Source organism: Erpetoichthys calabaricus, chromosome 16 (genome assembly GCF_900747795.2).
Source record: "Erpetoichthys calabaricus chromosome 16, fErpCal1.3, whole genome shotgun sequence".
NCBI classification, from domain to species: Eukaryota; Metazoa; Chordata; class Cladistia; order Polypteriformes; family Polypteridae; genus Erpetoichthys; species Erpetoichthys calabaricus.
This window is the reverse complement of record NC_041409.2, coordinates 100,108,640-100,126,721: the sequence shown is the minus strand read 5'-3', so window position 1 is coordinate 100,126,721 and position 18,082 is coordinate 100,108,640. Positions and strand designations below refer to the sequence as shown.

General features: G+C 40.8%; 1 protein-coding gene across 10 annotated transcripts in view; it reads right to left on the bottom strand.

Moving 5' to 3' along the window:
* hectd1 (HECT domain containing 1) overlaps nt 1–18,082 on the bottom strand; it is a 98,541-nt gene that overhangs the window by 44,503 nt on the left and 35,956 nt on the right. For all 10 annotated transcript variants that reach the window (XM_028821341.2, XM_028821346.2, XM_051919997.1 and 7 more), the window contains exons 12-21: nt 16,369–16,539; nt 13,989–14,211; nt 9,698–9,961; nt 9,519–9,595; nt 6,071–6,205; nt 4,478–4,624; nt 4,302–4,396; nt 4,100–4,205; nt 2,976–3,110; nt 516–655 (exon numbers count right to left, since the gene is read on the bottom strand). In XM_028821341.2, the coding sequence (XP_028677174.1) occupies nt 516–655; nt 2,976–3,110; nt 4,100–4,205; nt 4,302–4,396; nt 4,478–4,624; nt 6,071–6,205; nt 9,519–9,595; nt 9,698–9,961; nt 13,989–14,211; nt 16,369–16,539 (1,493 nt within the window). The remainder of the gene's footprint in view (nt 1–515; nt 656–2,975; nt 3,111–4,099; nt 4,206–4,301; nt 4,397–4,477; nt 4,625–6,070; nt 6,206–9,518; nt 9,596–9,697; nt 9,962–13,988; nt 14,212–16,368; nt 16,540–18,082) is intronic.

Genomic DNA, 18,082 nt, shown 5'->3' with positions numbered 1-18,082 from the left:
AGCAAAATGACATTTTATGGTCAAGCACTGCAAGTAAAATAGTGGAACTGGGGGGGAGAGGACGCCAAAATAACAATCTAGGGATTAAAAGCAAGTTGGACAAACGGCCAACAAGACCAAAATCATAGTAAATGTCACGGATTGAAAAAAGTCAATTATGCTAATCAATTTGAGGGCAGCATATAAACAAACATTTTAATCTTAAAAGGAACGTCAGGAAGGTTTGGCAGTCTTGTCTCGCACCACAAAACCAGAATCGGACTGCTAAACTATTCAGGCTCCTTAAGCTCTGAAAGAAGAGCTGCGTGTCTCCCACTGAGAGCACCGGTGGCAGCTCCTTAATGTGGCTAGCATATCGGCATTGCGTAAAAAAAGGTCTTCTTTCTTGGTATTTTTAAAGTGATGCATTCTTTTAAAAAAAGGTTGCAAAGCACATATAGAAGTGTTTTGTTTTTTTTTAAGGAATCATAAAACTAGGAAGCACCTAAGGACTCAAAATAAATGAAGAGGCTTACTTTGCATTGGTTCCTATCCAGTAAACAATCCCGTTTTCGTCAAAGTCGTGCTGATGTCGGAACGTAAACGTCTGCCCTTCTCTTAGTTTTCTGACAAACACAAATGATGATCTATCAAAGTCGTACCACTGTTTTGCCACCTGAAAATAAAGAAAAAAAAAAAATATGAGAAAAGCATCCCTGTGCCTCAGTGTGACCTTTCACACAGTTCAGTATGAACTACAAATTGCTGAAGACCCCTGCATCAAGGATGATACGTCTACACCAGGTTTAACTACAAATGTCCAAGTATGTGTTTGTGTGCACCAAAAAAAAAAAAAGTTTAAGTATTTTAAAACCACAATCTGGCCAAACTCAGACCTTGAGAGCATCATAAACTGAAACAAGCTCCGGGTCATTTTGTCTGCTAGTTTGGCCACAGCCAGTTTAGACGTTTCACTTGCTCTGAGCCAACAGGTGGCACTGGTGTGCAAACTGTAGCAGGGAGCAAAAAAAGGAGGGGGGGGCACACACACAAACACACATATATATTATATATACATACATATATACATACATATACATACATATACGTATACATATACACACACATATATTGGGAACTCTCAAGGTCAAAAATATGGGTTCCAAAGTAGTCTGACTTGGCCATATGGTTCTAAAGAGCAACTAGGCAAAATGTGGCCCAGGTCAGTCAAAGGGTGTCAGAAGCTTTATGGTGCTGAATGATCTGTTCTCATCTAGACTGTTCTAATGATGGCATAGGGAACATACAGACAGACAGAGATTCTATTTATATATTACTTGTTAAATTATTTAACTGTTGTTTGTTATTAAAAAAATTATTTGTAAAGTTCAAACTTTGTGTTTGTTCAGCTACCCAGAATACACTATGTAAATAGTAATGGATTTCCCTCCATATGCTCCGGTCTCCTCCCGCAGGTGATGTGTACTGGCAGTACTAAGTTGTCCCTAGTGTATAGATGGGGGTGTGTGTCATCGCCCTGTGATCGACTGATGCCCCATTCTGGGTTTGTTCCTTACTTGCACCCTGAGCGAGTCTCAACCCTGTCGAGGGATATGTTGGTTAGACAAGGACTGACCCATTAAGCAAATTATTTCAATACGGGTATGAAATAACCCATAAAAAACGCAATCAAAAACCAGCCTATTATAGAAATAATCATGTGAACTATTGTGGGGTACAAAATCTGTACATTTTGGTGTATATTTCCATTATATTTTATTCAAGACAAGACAACAGATGAACTGCATATTCAGGACAAATTCAAGTACGTCTTCTTCCCAGATATACCTCACTTTTAAAACAGCTGTTCCAACAAAGAAAGGAAGACATGCTGGTGGCTCAATTACTTTATAACCTGAGAAAGGATGGACATCTAATTATTTTACAGCCTGGGGAAAGGAAGAAATAGCGACACCTCAGAGAACATAAAGTTTTATTGTTTGAGAAAATGGACAGTGAATTCATTCATCATATTGACAGCCAACCAATCAGAATATCTAACAATCACATCTTGCAAAACCCCCCGGTAGAATTTTAGAATAAACAGGCCTCGTCTGAGCAGCAAAATAGTAAGGAAGAAGGGATGAAGACGTCAGAGGAGAACACAGCGTTGTCAACGTGAAGCCGTTGTAATCAGTAATCAGAAAAGCATCATGAACAACTATGGGTGCAAGATCACAAGCCACTTGCAACATTCATCCTTGTCATCTTTACTTTTTTGTAAGCTTTTTCTAAAGACTATATACATATATCTAGACTTTACCATTAGTCCTATTATTCTACTGGTATTATTATTTCTGTAATAAATACCATGCTGCTTTTAACTTTCTATCCTTTGTCTTCATGTCTAGAGTGATTGAAGTAATAAGGTAGATTTTGTTGAGCACCTGGTGCAGCTGGAGGTTTGCCATACGCTCCGTGCTGCGAGGTTTATTAAGGCGAAGGGTGAGAGCTCCTCCCAATAGCAGGGAACAGTACATAAAGTAAGGCACCCTTTACTGATAAATGGCTGATAGTCCAGAGTGCTGAGCCTTTGGATGTTTAAATGTATTCTTGTAGATGAAAAGTAATATTTAGGTCTGAGATATCATTAAAATACTGTATGATGTTCATGCTGATAATAAGTCTCTTGAAGTGCAGAGAGAGGTGCCAGAGGTTAACCAGCTGTGTATTTGTCATTCATAGGGCACTGTTGAGTTTCTGTGTGTGTGTGTGTGTGTGTGTGTATAGTTATGTATTGTGTGTGTTAATCTTAAAAGTGCAACAGTAGATCAACCTGGTAATGAACTTGACGGGTACACTTACCCTTGAAAAAAACAGGTAAAGGGTAAGTAGAGTGAAATACTATGATAATACATGAGCAAAACAACTGTTGGATCAGAAACACTTAAAACATCAAAAAAAAAAAAAAAAAAAAGAAAAAAAGAAACCGCTACCATCTTCAGGAGGTATTGCTCCAGAGACTCCACTGTAGCCAAGGGTTCCATTTTCAGCATTCGGCCAGTGCGGTCAATCAAGGAGGTCTCCCCAGGGGCTCGCTCCAGTCGAAAGCGCAGTCTCCGAGTAAGAATCTACAAAAGGAATGCACTGCCATTCAGAAACACGAGTGAGAAGTAAACATTTCTGAGAGAATAAATTAATACCAATGAATACCTGTGTAGGCCAACAACGGGATTCTCCTTTTTTTTATTTATTTCTTTTTTTTAATTTCCCAGCCATTACGCAGACTGTGAAGATGTCACACTCTGTGCCGGTTTTGTTATTCGCAGTTTCATTATATGACTAGCTCACCTCACACGTCTCAAAGGATGTGTCGGTCACACTGCCCGGAGGCTCTTAACTGGCCTGCTCAGAGTGTGCCTGGCTGGTCCCTGCCACATAACTTCATGTAACACCTCATGCTCTGGCTCACCTCATCTCTACAAATGGATTAAACAGGCTAGAGACGTGAATGAATTAGCAGTGGAAAAATGACTGGACTTTAACGTCAGTCCCCAGAAGAGACTTCCTGAGCATCGCTAAATCACTTAATCCATTAGTCTGTCACTTGGAGAAACAAGAAAACTGTCTGAAGCATTTAAGATTTGTTTTAAGTTGCCACATTAAAAGCATCAGCTGAACATACACATCAGTAACCGAGGCCCCTCCAGTTATTTGTTGTATACAATGGTCATTCCCCAGTACTGGCCTCCTGAATGACCTGATGGACGCTGACCAGTAGCATTCTGCTCACTTTAATCAGTTTGCCCTCATTTCTGATGTCTCGTAGGGCACAGGTTGAGTAATTTATTTCATCATGGTCATTCTATAGTGTATTAAGGCACACAAAATCCTCTCTTATGACTCTTTAAAGGAATTAACAAAAATGCTAAGTTCAGCCTTCGAAAGGTCCCAATATGAAATGAAAACAGATGTAAAAGAATACACACGGGACAACTGACCCAGCATGCCAAGACATTAGCCATCTGATCACATCCCAAAATATGACATCCAATACAAAGTGGTTTACAAAGCGACACAATGCAAAGAATTACAAAACCACACGAAAACTGGGATGTACCTGTAGATTATACGTGGAGCCAGGAGTATCGTAAAGATGGAGCGGCAGCCTCTCAATTGATTCCAGAACAGCAATTAGCTTTTTAATTAAGGCAACTGCTGGGCGACTAGAAGAGGAAAAGAAAAAAAAAAAAATTAATGTCACAAAATAGCTGGCAATTTATGTGTTATAAAAAATAAATATATACATTAAGTAAACCCACCTATCATCATCTTCATTTTCACTGAACGCTGCTTTGAAGACATTTATTCTTTCCATCAGCGGCCTACAGTCATGCTTCACGTCCAAATCCACATTCTGAAAGTAAAACAAATAAGAACAAGTGCTAAGAACTGCATATTCATCCAGAATCAACTATAAAAGCAAAAGTGTGCTTACATTGTTGAGGACTGTAAACAGAGCTTGTACCAGGCCACTGCTGCACATTTCATAAGGCGAAATTGTGCCTTCATCCTTCAAAACCACAATCAGATTCTCTAAAGCAGTCTTCATCAAGTCTCGCCACATGTTTTCTCCATCAATGCACTAACAAGAAAAGGAGGAGAGAATTTAATAGCAAGAAATCACCAAGGTATGGGGGTGCACAGCATTAGTAATCCACTAAAAACACTAAGGTCTGTGTATCCAGCTTCTCAGAGCAAGCTGATTGGTCAGTTCGGCTGTGGTGATGCGATGAACGCGTGCAAGACGCACAAGGCAGAGAAAAGGCGTATGAGTCACACAGAGACGGCAAGTATAAAGCCAGGCAGGAGGTGAGAATGGTGCCTCGAAAATAATGAGCATGAAATGGAGAAATGAGCTCATGAAGCGTTCACACAGGCAAATACTGAGGAAAGGTGCTGAAGGTACACGTGAGTAGGGCAAGAGATGGCAAATATTTTTTAATTCTTCTGTCTCCACTCTGTGACAGGTACCATGGCTAGATCTACAATAAACTAAACAAACTAAAACAGACACTAAAAATAGTGTAGATGACCCTGAAAAACAGCCGAGCCCAAAACCTGAAGTGGCCAAAGTGGCAAACCAAGAAGCGGACGGCATTGTCGACAGAGAGCTTCAATTGAAGCTCGAGGGATCCCCCTCGGAGATATCTGATAGTGATGAAATGGGCTATATACCATCTAACATTTGGTTAAAGTACGTACAGAACTGTGAATAGCAGGGGAAATGGCAGATGGGTAAAAAACATGGTAATAATGTGGAGGAGAGGCAGACTTTAGAAAAGTAGGTGAAAAAAAAAAAGTTAACTATGAAAGTCCGTTTTACTCCCTGCAGACACCTTTCAAAGATAGCCAGATTAGGTGGGAAAACCACAGACCAGGTAACACTGCTGCCAGTCGACTCAGTCCAATCAGTCTACAGCTCGCCAAACACAAAACTGAAAAAGATTTGATTTTGTCTGAAGGAATAGGGGTGCAGTTTGTAAATGTGACAGAGGACAGCCAATGAGCACTCACCCCTAAGTATTATACACGCAAAGCAACTTCATTGGGGAAAAAAAGGAAGCACATGCTTTGAACCTCGCAAACCAAGTGGCTCGTCTGTCTGATGTCTCGAGTTTTATGTACCACGACAGATTAGAAAAAAGAAAAGAGAAGGCCCAGACTGCAGCTGAACTCGCCATACAAGAAAAGCATTCATATCACATCTGCGTGGTCAGGTAGCACAGCACATTATTGGCTGGCAGGTAATGGGTGAGCTCGCAACACTCTGAAAATGTGAAACCATGCTGGAAAGTTGTCATGAGGTTGTGATGTCCGTCATCCCCTGTGATTCCTAATTTGACACTTCCACACAATCAGATCAAGTGCACTCATCAGGTTTGACATCCTTTCCCACTAGAAATGGTGTGATGTGACACTGAGCTGGCCATGAAGCTAAATACTCGGTGTACTGAATGTCTCCTATGTAAACCGCTGGATTTCCTTTCACAACGCCAAGCCTCACTAGCAGCACTGCTGGTCCCCTTGCCTGTCGATTTGTATGAAGCTCCCATGACGATTCCAGTTGAGTAGCGATATTCCTCAAGGTGACAACAACTCCTCTTGGCATGCTTTCCACAGCTTTAAAATGATCATCATAGAGATCTCGAGCCATGGTCCGAACCTGTTCAAAGCAGAAAAAAAAAATTCTTAGAAATGTGGCAGTTCTTTATGTTCAAATTTCACCAGGAGGAAGAAGGAAAATCCACCTCAACACACACACAAGTGCCACACTACCCACACCCTTTAGTTAAGGAGTCAGTGTCAACTGCAAAATAATGGAGGGCAGAACATACTATACAGACACACTTTAATCAACAGAGGAGTTTAATTTAAGAAAACGTGCAGCTGTGTTCCAGCAAAAATGAAAACGATGAGACATTTAAACTGCACTCATTTTTGTGAATGCTGTACGTTTGTCCCAACTCAAGAGACAAATGTTGGGTTTTTATATAAAAGCACCAGGAGATCAGGCGTATTTAAAGATACGCACAACATTTTTGTAATCAGCAGGTAATGTCAAAGCCCAATATACTGAAACGTTATTTCAGACAAAGAGGTCGGAGAGACTCGCAATTATATGCTAAGGCAGGGGACCTCAATTACAGTCCTGTAGGTCCGCAGGTTTACGCTTTCACCAGTCGGCCACCCCTAAAATTACAACTGGTTTATATACCAATAAAGCTATAAGCTTTGGTTTAATTTTATTGAACTTGTTTGTTATGATTCAGAACCCTTAAGGGCCTACTTTAGTTTTAATCAGTTGCACTTCGGTTTTAACGGTTGCCTGTTTTCTTAACCCGCCAATAGTTGATAATGAGGTGCAAATGACAAAGGAGCCTGTGTGTCTCTCTAGCTGACGGCCCCCCACCTTAACCTGTGTACAGGCATGGTGAGGTATCGGAGTTAATAAAATATTTTGAAATAAATGACAGAGAAGGGAAAACACATGGAAAAACAATGTTTGTATTGGAAGAATGAAAGCACAAATAAGCCATAGAATTAAATAAGTTCATTTGCTGGTCCTGTCTTCTAATTACAAAACTGGTTAGAACAAAAACCTGCAGCCACTGTGGACCTCCAGGACCGTAACGGAGTACTGCTGCACTAAAGAACTGTTAGCTGACACACACAATATCTCAATCTTGGATACCTAGCATAGTTAAAGGGCCATTTATTAAAATGGGTACAATGACAAGTCTGTCTGTTTCAATCGCCTCAGCCGTTTTGTTCACCGGATATGCCTTAACTCCCTTCACCTTTTTCACTGGACATGCTAGACCTCACCCTCCTCTCTCTTTGTGATTCCTGTTGCCTTCCTTGGACAGACATTACGCACAGTTGGCTCTCTTATGACACGCATTCACACCCTCTTGTGGACTCTGGAGGATATTGTGCCCATGCATTAAACAGACATCTTATTTTTATATATTATGATAGATGGTGGTTGGCACTGTTACCTGGCTGGTATGCCTCTGAAATGGAAGGACGGGGGGGGAAAGAGGACATTGAAGTGTGCCATCTCCCCCAAACTGTTACTTGGAGCCCCCCTGGGGTGCAACAGCGCCTTGGATTCTCACAGAGCTGTATGTGAATTACTATTTGCAGGCACGGCCCTGTTGGGTTCTGTGGATGCCGCCAGGGGAACAGTGGGAGTTGCAGAGGCCTACTTTGATGTTAAAGATAAAAATTCTGTGCATTCTGATGCTGTTGTGAAGATGCAAAAAAAAAAAAAAAAAAAAAAAGATGGCAACAGCAACACGCACCTTGACATGCATGATGGGAAATGTGTGACAATTGTATTGCCTATGGGGGAAAGGGAGGAAGAAAAAAAAAAAAAAAAAAAGCACCATGAATACATTCTCAGGTCAGCATTAAAGTCTGACAATTTGCTTCATCACATCGAACCATTCATCAAACATCGAAGCACACAGATTTATCCTGCTGGAGCGGCGTTGTCGTCACATGCTGATAGTAAAGATGCTGATGTTCCGTGCCAATACCACAAACACCACCCATATTTTTAATGGTACTGCAACTCGCACACGTGTCATGTTAATTTCTGACCGTGGGGAACGCGTGGTAGCCATGATGTGTGCACGTTCCCGTTCTGAGCATGAAGTATAAACTGGTCCATCGTGTTGCCAATGACACCACCAGACCTGGAGGATTCTGGGTTTTTCTGCTACCACAACTGACTACGCAAACTTTAGAAAATGGTAGTGGCCTATGAGCAAACAAACATGGCATTGTGGTAAAATGTACAAATATTTAAAAGATTTGGGAACACCAACTAAATAACAAAAAATTAGTAAAAATAAAAAATGAAAAACTACATTTATATTGGACTTTCTCGGGTTGTCTCCAGAGTGCTAAATGATATGTTGCTTATATTTAAAATACCCATAAACACGATCCATCAACGTGGGTAACATTAAGATGGCAGTACCCAAAAACCAAAGGGTTTTATTGTAACAATTACAGGTGTAAACCTTATTAAAATGAGCGCTCGTTTCAAAGGTTGATTTCTAGCTTTCTTCTGTTTTTCAACATAGAAATAAACTTTGCATTCCTTCTTTTACTTTCTCGTATACCAAGTATTGGAAAAGTATTTTAATCGTCTAAAAATATGAAGTCGAGATTTTGATGAATCTCAACGTTTTAGACCTCCCTGACTTTCTCGTATATGAAGTATAGGGACAGTATTGGAATCCTCCAAAAATTCCATTTCGAAATTTTGATGAATCTTGACGCTCGAGTCTGAAAATACCATTTTTGGAATTATGTCTGTATGTAAACACGATAACTTGAGTACGCTTTCACATAGGTCAACCAAATTTTGCATACAAATATTTAGGTACAAAACGTAGGATTTTAGGCTATTTCCGCTAACCGGAAGTGGCACTTTACCTTTTATTCATGCAGCTACAAAGCCCAATTTATTCAACTTTACTTTTATAATAATTACTCAATATATTATTAATTTGATGTGTTGTTGATGGTTCTGTAATGTACGTAATATAAATATAATTATTGTCTTGCAGTTTACTCCTCAAATATCCATTCCCATATCCGAGTATACGAGAAAGTCGTGGGGAGACCATCCCAACTTCTTTCTAGATGGTTGCCATCAAAGCACAGTTCACGACTCGAATGGTACAAAGCTATTAAACTTTCTGCTACTGTCACTTTAAAATGCCAAAAGCTTCACAAAATTCACATTATTGTTCCTCATCCTCATAGCACGCCCTCCATTTTGGAGCTGGTCCCTAGCCCAGATAAACTGGGAGGGTTGTTGTCCGGAAGTTCTTCTGGACATAAACATCCTGCTGGAGCCTTTATATGGATAGTAGCTGAGAAGTCCAGTCAAAAATAAGGAGCCCAAATAAAAACGAAAATAGCTAAGGGAGAAGTTCCACATTGTCCTCCTGTCCTACCTTTTGTTTGGTCTTCTCCAACTTTGACTTCAGCTTTCTGCCTCTCTTCCCAGTCCATCCAGTTACAAATTCAGAGCCTACAATGCAGAACACAAGTGTAGCTGGCATTTATAACTTTGTAGGTAAGTTCTACATGACATGGCTATGAGGTGAACCTTTTAGGTTACTTTCAAACTTACCAAGTGAGGTTTCTGCAGTGAAGGAGTGCTTCGTCCCTCTGTTTGACTCAAAAACAAAGCCCGGCAAGTCTTCCTTTAAAATGGTCGCCTGCTGGCCATCTGAATTGTGAATGGCTATTTCTCCTTCCTTCAGGCAGGTCAATGACCAGTTACCAACTGTGAGTTTAGCTGGCCCGGGCAAGGACAGAATTGGCTGGCTAGACGTTGCTGGTTTCACTTGACTTCGAGCTCGTTGCAACTTTTCTAAAAATTCACTTCTGCTTTCTGTTAAAATAAATCAATGAAACAGGTTCAAACACATGTTAAACTAAAAATTTGCCCCACCATTCATTTTCTGAACATTACTTATGACATTGTTTGAGGGAACTGGAAGATTTTCCCAACAGCACTAGCCAAAGGCAAGAGACAATGCTGGCCATAGTATGAGACCACCATGTTGGCAGACCAAATCATAAATCCACACTCTGGCGTGCTTGGTAAATTAATATTTACAAATAAAATCAAAGGAATACGTTTGACATGTGAGAAGAAACGAGAGTGCTGGACAATGAAGATTGTTTCCTTAACTCTTGTGGACACATGTTATGGATTTGGTTTTCTGACCACAAAAATCACATTTCCATTTTCCTATCACGTACCATTTGACAGTAACCGCCTACTGTTGTCCATTTTGTCTCACACTGAAGATGTACAAAGAAACTGCAACGGGAACATCTGCGGTGAAGGCACTGCAGCTCGGACAAGCAAAGTCCTGCTCTTCATGCGACAGCCGTGCTAAAGAGTCTTGTTACATTACAAAGAGCAGGCCGCTCCGTTATCAGGGTAGAAGAGTGTGGCAAACACACCAACAAAGATATTTTGGCCTCCTCTTCATATACTACATGGACTGATAAAATGTTTTGTAAACTAAAAACAAGGAAAATGAAGACCTTTGATAAATGACAGCAACGGTTCCACAGATAACCGATGCCAAGCTTAAGGGAGGCATTCTGGTTGGTCCACAAATCAGACATGATATCAATGACATGCGGTTGGAGGCCCTGCCAGGCAGGCCAGAGGAAATCACGTGGAAAGCAATCAAGGATGTTAAGAATTTTCTCACCACAGGCACAGTACCAAACTACATCCTGTAGCCAAAGATTCATTTTTGGCATTCACATGGGTGATGAACATGGAGACACCGCAACGATGGAAAATCAATAGCGGAACAAGGAGTCCATCAATGCTGGCCAACTATTGTTGAACACTGAAATGAGATCCAAACTAATAAACAGCTTGGCCATTTATCAAAGAATTTATGTTCAGGTAGAGTAGTACGGGTGCCATTAATAACAGCTGGCTTGATAGAAATTGATGTTTTTGGTTTGTTTTGATGGATTCTGCCCTTCACTGAAACGAGAAGAATCACATGGCGAGTAGAAATGGAGACATCAGCAGCAAAAGTATTTTTAGCTCAACTGAACTAATGCAATGTGTCAGTTTAATAAAATTGCATGTTTCTGCAAAATCCCACATCTTACAGTAAACCTAAAATTATATTTGTGTTCTTCTTCATGTCGTGGATCCTTAAAAACTTTTCAGGAAGCAGCAAACATCTTTGGGGGAAAAAATGTGTTGTCCAGTGTAATGGCTTAAAAACTACATCAACAGAATTCAATGTTTATAGCTAATAATCTAAACATACATGAAGGTGACATCTTGGTAATGATGATAAAGATGTTTTCTCTTTAAATAAGATCTGTAATGTTTAAGATATGTACATTATCCTAAAATAATTGCACATAAGACGTATCTTTCCCCCGGGGACAAATAAAGTTGTATCCATTTCTCCTAAAGTCCATAAACTGTGTGACCAGGACTTAGAACTAATGTATGTTACAGAGCTCATGAGTGACGGGCGATTCAAAAATGGATCCCTTCTTTTTGAAGGACTCTCTTCAGTGAATGATGGGAATTGATTTGTGAGCACCAGAGCGTGAGGATGCCAGCCTCTTTCGTTTAGATGTTTAAAGCACACGTGCAAATACCACGCGTCTGATTCACACTTCACGCTCATTTCATTTATGATTCACTCAAGTTAAAATTAAATCACCATCGGTGAACAACATCGATCATTCTCTTGTTCATCACACAAGCAAAATACAGGAACACAGAGAGAGAGAGAGAGATATGTGAAAGGCACTATATGATAGATAGATATAGTGTAGTCGGCAGGATTACATAGATACTTTATTAATCCCAAGGGGAAATTCACAATCATTTTATATATAATATCAGATGGTTGTAGTCATTTGTTTGATACATTTTGTTATTGGAATATTATTAAACAGAATGTGCAAGTTTCAGGCAGCAATTTATTAGCTGCCATTAAAAACGGGTGAGCACGTAGTTCTTTGGAAATATAAATTCTGTGCTGGAAAGTTGTGACGCAATCAGGAAATTTGACGTTCTCTCCGATTCCTAGTTGTGGAAAATGATAAACGCAGCGAGATCAGTAGCTGCGGTCATCAAGCTTGGCTTGGCCTCCAACTAGAAGTCATGTAATGCGACATCTGGAGCAGGTGACTAATTTAAACTGTGAGACGGACACAATACATTTATCTAGTGCAGGGGTCTCCAAGCTTTTTTCCCCGAGAGCTACTTTTACAAAATGTTTTCTAACGTTTATCCTCATAGCTTATTTCAACACAAACAAACCAAATACGCTTGTTTTGCCTGCACATTTACAAAATGTTGGAGTCCACATTAAAACATCACAAAAATATTTAGTTCACCTACAAGTGCATTTTGTATGTCTGTCTTCATTCTCTCGTGTATCTCACACTACTGAATTAAAACATGAATGCTGTCAAAACCAAACAATGCAATTCCAAATCCACAGATCTGACTTCTTCATTTGTCATTCTGTCACATGTCACTTTATTCACAGGTCCAGTCACATGTGTGATGAATTTTTTTAGTTAGTCAGATGACTGGCACGGAGGTGTCTGGTGGAGTGGAGCCCCTCAGGTTCGCTCTTCTGGAGTCATTTAAATGTTTGTCTGTCAGTCTTGTTCTGAACTTTGACTTCATGACATTCACGTCAGACTCACCTCCAGAGGTATGGAGACCCAAACAAAGCCGACATTTTCAGAGCTGCTTGGTGAAGATTCTTCTAGTTATCTGGCTCTACTAAGCTACTGAAATGCTGAGAATGCTGTGGAGAATTTAACTGCACATTATTTTGAAGGTTTACTAATATATACTACTTAACGGATTTAGATCGGATTTTTTTCTGTAATTTGCTTGAACATTCCGGTTGATTTTGCGACTTCTCACATTTCGCTATTTATCAGAGTTCGCCTGCTGTTCAGATTTATTTTTGTGAATCCATGAGAGGCTTAGTGGGCCGAGGAGAGGGGCCTTCCTCACTTGCCAGCTTCGAGGTGTGTTCCTTAACTCTGCTTAGCTAGCGAATATGAGAACAATTGAATTCAACTTTATTTGATATTTAAAGTAAAATGTTACTTAGGTCTTACTGAGTCTGAGTCCGGATAGTCTCTTAAGTGTCTGCCACATTGAAAACGGAGATTGCAATTCAGATTGTACATCGTGATTTTGTGTTAAAAGGATCGTGATATGATTTTTTTGAAAGATTGCCCACTCCTAATTTGACTAATCAAGTTTCCAAATTTATGTAGGATTCATTAACCCTTTGGTGAGCTACTTGGAAAGGGGTTGTGAACTACCAGTAGCTCACGAGTGACGAGTTGGAGACCCCTGATGTAAAGAAGCCCCCTCACATTTTTCAATACTTGCAGATTAAAGTAGGCCTAGCTTCTCAAGCACACCAACTAAACTCAGTTTGTCGTCTGCATAAGAGTCCAACACTTACTTTACGGGAAGCCATTAAAATACACACAGCCAGAGAATACATCTGACAAACCAAATGCATCTTTCTGACAAGGAGCTGAACGCCCCATTCCGTTTTTCAGGGACACTCAGACGCAACTAAATTCATTTTTAAAGTCTGGCACAATGACATGACTTACACAACTTAAAATAATATAAGCCACCTAAAATGGTACCCAGGATAAGCAGACTGTGTAGGCGACATGTAGGTATTCTCTGGAAGTAAAATGGTAAACTGCAGATATAAACTGATGTGCATTACCAATATAAAAACATCAATTGGGTCTGCAAATTTAAACGCTGATCACATTTAGGATTAAATTGAGTTCTCAATGGGGATTTAAAAACAGCACACTTATTTCACACTCTGTCCGTGCAACGTTTTATTATGATTGCTCACCTGAACTGTCTGAACCCCCTTCTGGACTTCCACTCGAGTACATAGTAGCAAGTTTACCATCCAGGATAAACCGGAACCAGCCATTGCTGCCATTTGACAACTCCAGGGCAGCCGCGTCGCTCCAGATGTACAAGCAGTCTCGGCCCCTGATGATAGACCAGTCCCTCCAATGGTAAGGCTTGCCTTGCTGAACTTCTTTGGCATCTTCTTGAGGTTCATCCTCCTAGCAGAACAATCACAACAGGGAGAAATGAGATGGTGTAACGCCAGTCCAGTAGGTGATGTTCATTCAGCTTAAACAAAAGGCCTCGAGAATGCAGGGAACGTTTTTTCAAATCAATTTTTAATAGCTATCAGGGAGAGAGAATGGAGACCTATTACATTTAAGGCCTGCATACTGGTTAGAAATGCTGCCTCACGGTCCCAGACTCCTGCACCTTTTCTTTCCACATCTTCATAGGCTTTCTTAATCCACTCAGTTTTTCAGACAATTTAGGCTGTGTCCATAATACGATATTTTTATTTAAAAACTCAGATACTTGACTGTTTTTGCCTTTCATTTAAGCCACAGCAGCACTTTTAACCCCTGAAAATGAAGACTTTTGCAAACACCTTCCACAGCTGCACACTTCTGAAAATGGCAGCTCGGCTTTGCAGTGTGGACAGGTGAAAACACGGACTTTTGAAAATTTCTAATCAAGTTTGGACTGGTTTGTGTTAATTGCGCAGTCTTCCCCTGATTGGATTCTGCTCCTTGCAATGTCTCATTACCCGACTGGTCAACCTTCAAGGAAGAAAACCAAACTCTATAGCACAGCGGGCATAGAAGAGTTGTTTTCCATGGCATGTGTTCTGTTGCGTCTCTGTATGCATCAAAACTGCATTTCATACAATCTGAATGCTGAAATTCATGTGATAGGCGGAGTGGTGGCTCTGATGCTACGGATCTGCACTGGCAATTGGAAGGTTGCTGGTTCGAATTCCGTAAAATGCCAAAAGGGACTCTGCTCTGTTGGGGCCTTGCAGTGCTTTGAGTAGTGAGAAAAGCGCTATATAAATGCAAAAAAATTAATTATTATTATGTGCAAAATGCAAATCTGCTCGAAAGTCCATGGCCATCACAATTATTAATCGTTCAAAGATTGCCCAGTGTAGGCAAATGTGTACGCATTTGCAGTGCTGGTTGTTTTAGTGTGGACAGAGATACTGTCGCAAATGATGTAGAAATGCTTGTGTGGACATAAATAGTTTTTATTTAAAAACACCATTTTTGCAAACAAATGTAGTAGTGTGGATGCCGCCTTATGACAACAGCAAGGCCACACACATTTAAAGAACAGATCTTTACAACATAGGTGTGCTGAAGGGAATCCTGGGTGGGCTACGGCAGCACCAACATACACATGGCTTCCAATCGTATTAGCTAAGCACAGGAAGATGAGGCACAAAACCCTCAAAAGTGGATGACTACAGGTTTAAAAAAATATGTTTGGACTGGTGAGAAGGCGGAATTGGTGCAGAGGGTAACGAAAGAGTACAAGGTGAGCAAAGCGACTGGGAATCACATCAGCGCAAGAACAGTGACATTTTACAGCAGTACAAGGAGCACGATCTGCCACTGGGAATCAGGGAAAGACAACATAAGCACAAACCAGAGTGCGATTAGAATCTGCATTTATATAAAACTCTGTTTTCACCCATCAACACTGAATGGGCACTTTCTGAAAAATGCAGTTCTGGAGAGCACTTTCAAAAGTCTCCATTTTCAGGGGTTAAAAATGATGGGATATTGGGGACAAAAGGCATAAATGGAGACAAATGTCTGTGTTTTTAAACGCAAAGTTAGTAATAAGGGCTTGGTCTACGAGTCGAGCTACTCTCCTTTGACCGTTCTCACCCAGAGATGACCAATGGATATTTTATAACACCCCATGTATTCCCCAGGAGCACAGCAGTTTGAGACACCGGACACACCACACCGGACATTAACAGTTAGTCACCCATCTAGAGCCGCAGTGCCTAAAGGTTTTCATGATGTAACTGCTGACAATGTTAGTCCGCAGGTCTTTGCTGTGCTCAAGCGTGCTAAGACGTTTAAGTGCTTTATCTGTTTTCAAAGAGTATTTACGAGCTTGCCATTAAATATGGAAGCCTCTCCAAAAACCCCAAAATTTTCACGCTCTTAACAGAAGGGTAAATGAAATAAATCGGAAGGAGAGAATGAAAAAGTTGAGGTAAAATGGTTACACAGTATATAACATCTTTAAAGCTTTGACTGTTTAGCCGCGGGTAGGGGGATGGCAGGTGCTCCCTTATCCAGGCTTGTGTGTTTAAATCAATTCGTTCCTTAATGACTTCAGTTTTCAAATATTACACTTGCCTTCTCAGGCTTGGACTCTTCTTCATTCTCATCATCAGACATTGGCCCTGCTAGGGTTGAAACTTTATTAATAACGCCAAGTCTGGCCAGTTGGTCCAAAAACACGTCTCCTCCTTTGTCAACGAGGTCTCGAATGATCTGCAGAGCCAGCAGGTGCCCATCATCATCATCCTAAAAACAATAAAACAGCCTTAATTTTAACAATTTTGTCACATTATACCAAATACCAGGTTATAAAAACATAAGTATGCAACAATGTGCCTGAAAGTTAAACAGCCCAAAAAATAAAATAACACACTTTTCAGTCCAGACTCCCCATTACAGATCCAGTACACAATGTAGTTAGACCTGCGCATTAACACAGCGGTCACACTACTCTGATGTGATTCAATTCAAACCTTTCCACATAATGGATGAAGGATGCATAACGCAAGCATGGCAGTGCCCCAAGGACTGGTTCTGGGTCCTCTTTTCGTATATACTAATCCCTATCCTGCAGTCCAATTGTATCAGCTGGCGATCCTTTCATTGGGCCACACGGTGCCAGCTAGAATCTCTGCATGGCTTACTGGTATTGCAGCTACAACATCTCCAGCTCACCCTGACAAAGACATTCCATATATTCAGCGCCCCATCTCTCAGCTCACTATTGCTAACAGGCAGCAAGTCTGTAAGCATCCCCTCAGTGGTAATCCATGACCAGCTGTCCTTCACTGACCATGTCTCTCTTCGTAAGATGAGACCTTAACCAATGGAGTATTCAGCGCAGCTCCTGGTCTCTGCTTTGGTCTTGTCACGTCTGGACTACTGCAACTCTCTGCTGGCTGGAGCACCTGCATGTGTCACTAAACCACTACAGATGGTTCAAAACGCAGACTTACGTCTGGCGTTCACATGTCACACCTCTCCTCAGATCACTGCATTGGCTCCCTGTAGCAGTACATATTAAGTTCAAATGTTTGATGCTCGCCTACAAAGTAGTTCATGGGGTCAGCAATAATACACATGGAAACACTTGTGCTGTTCTGAAGCTCCTTCTCAGCCACTCAGGTCTGCAGACAATCGGCTTCTGGTTATGCAAGCTCTGTGCGGCAGCACCTCAACACAAACATTTCACGTATAGATCCACAGTACTAGGGTGTTGTACCGTGTTAGCCATTATGGATGTAGTGAGAAGTTAAGAAAAATGACAACCTTTTATTGGCTAACTAGAAAGATTACAATAGGGAAGCTTTCGAGGCAACTCAGGCCCCTTCTTCAAGCAAGACCCCAAAAAGGTGGAACAAGCTGCCCACCACCATTAGAACATCTGACACTCTCAAAGTGTTTTAAGAAGAGTATGAAGACTCTTGTTCAGTCAATTTCTAAATGTTAACGGCTTTGCTGCTTTTTGTAACTGGGCTCTTCACTTGTTCACTCGATTTTGTAGAACTCCTCTGTAACTCACTTGTATTTTGTTTTGCGTTCTTCACTTTAATGGTCTCCTTGTCCTACCACATTTGTTCCTAAACAGTCCCCCAGACTGAGGTTTACTTTGAATATTTTCAACTCTTTGATAGACACTTTGAACCACTGCACCCTGCTTAGCAAAGAAATGTACATATCAACAGACTGAATTCTGGTGTAAACACCCAAAATCCACACTTCAAGCTTTTTCTTTTTGAGATTTGACACAGGCTGCTTGCACATGTGGTACTGAATTCTGATTAAATTC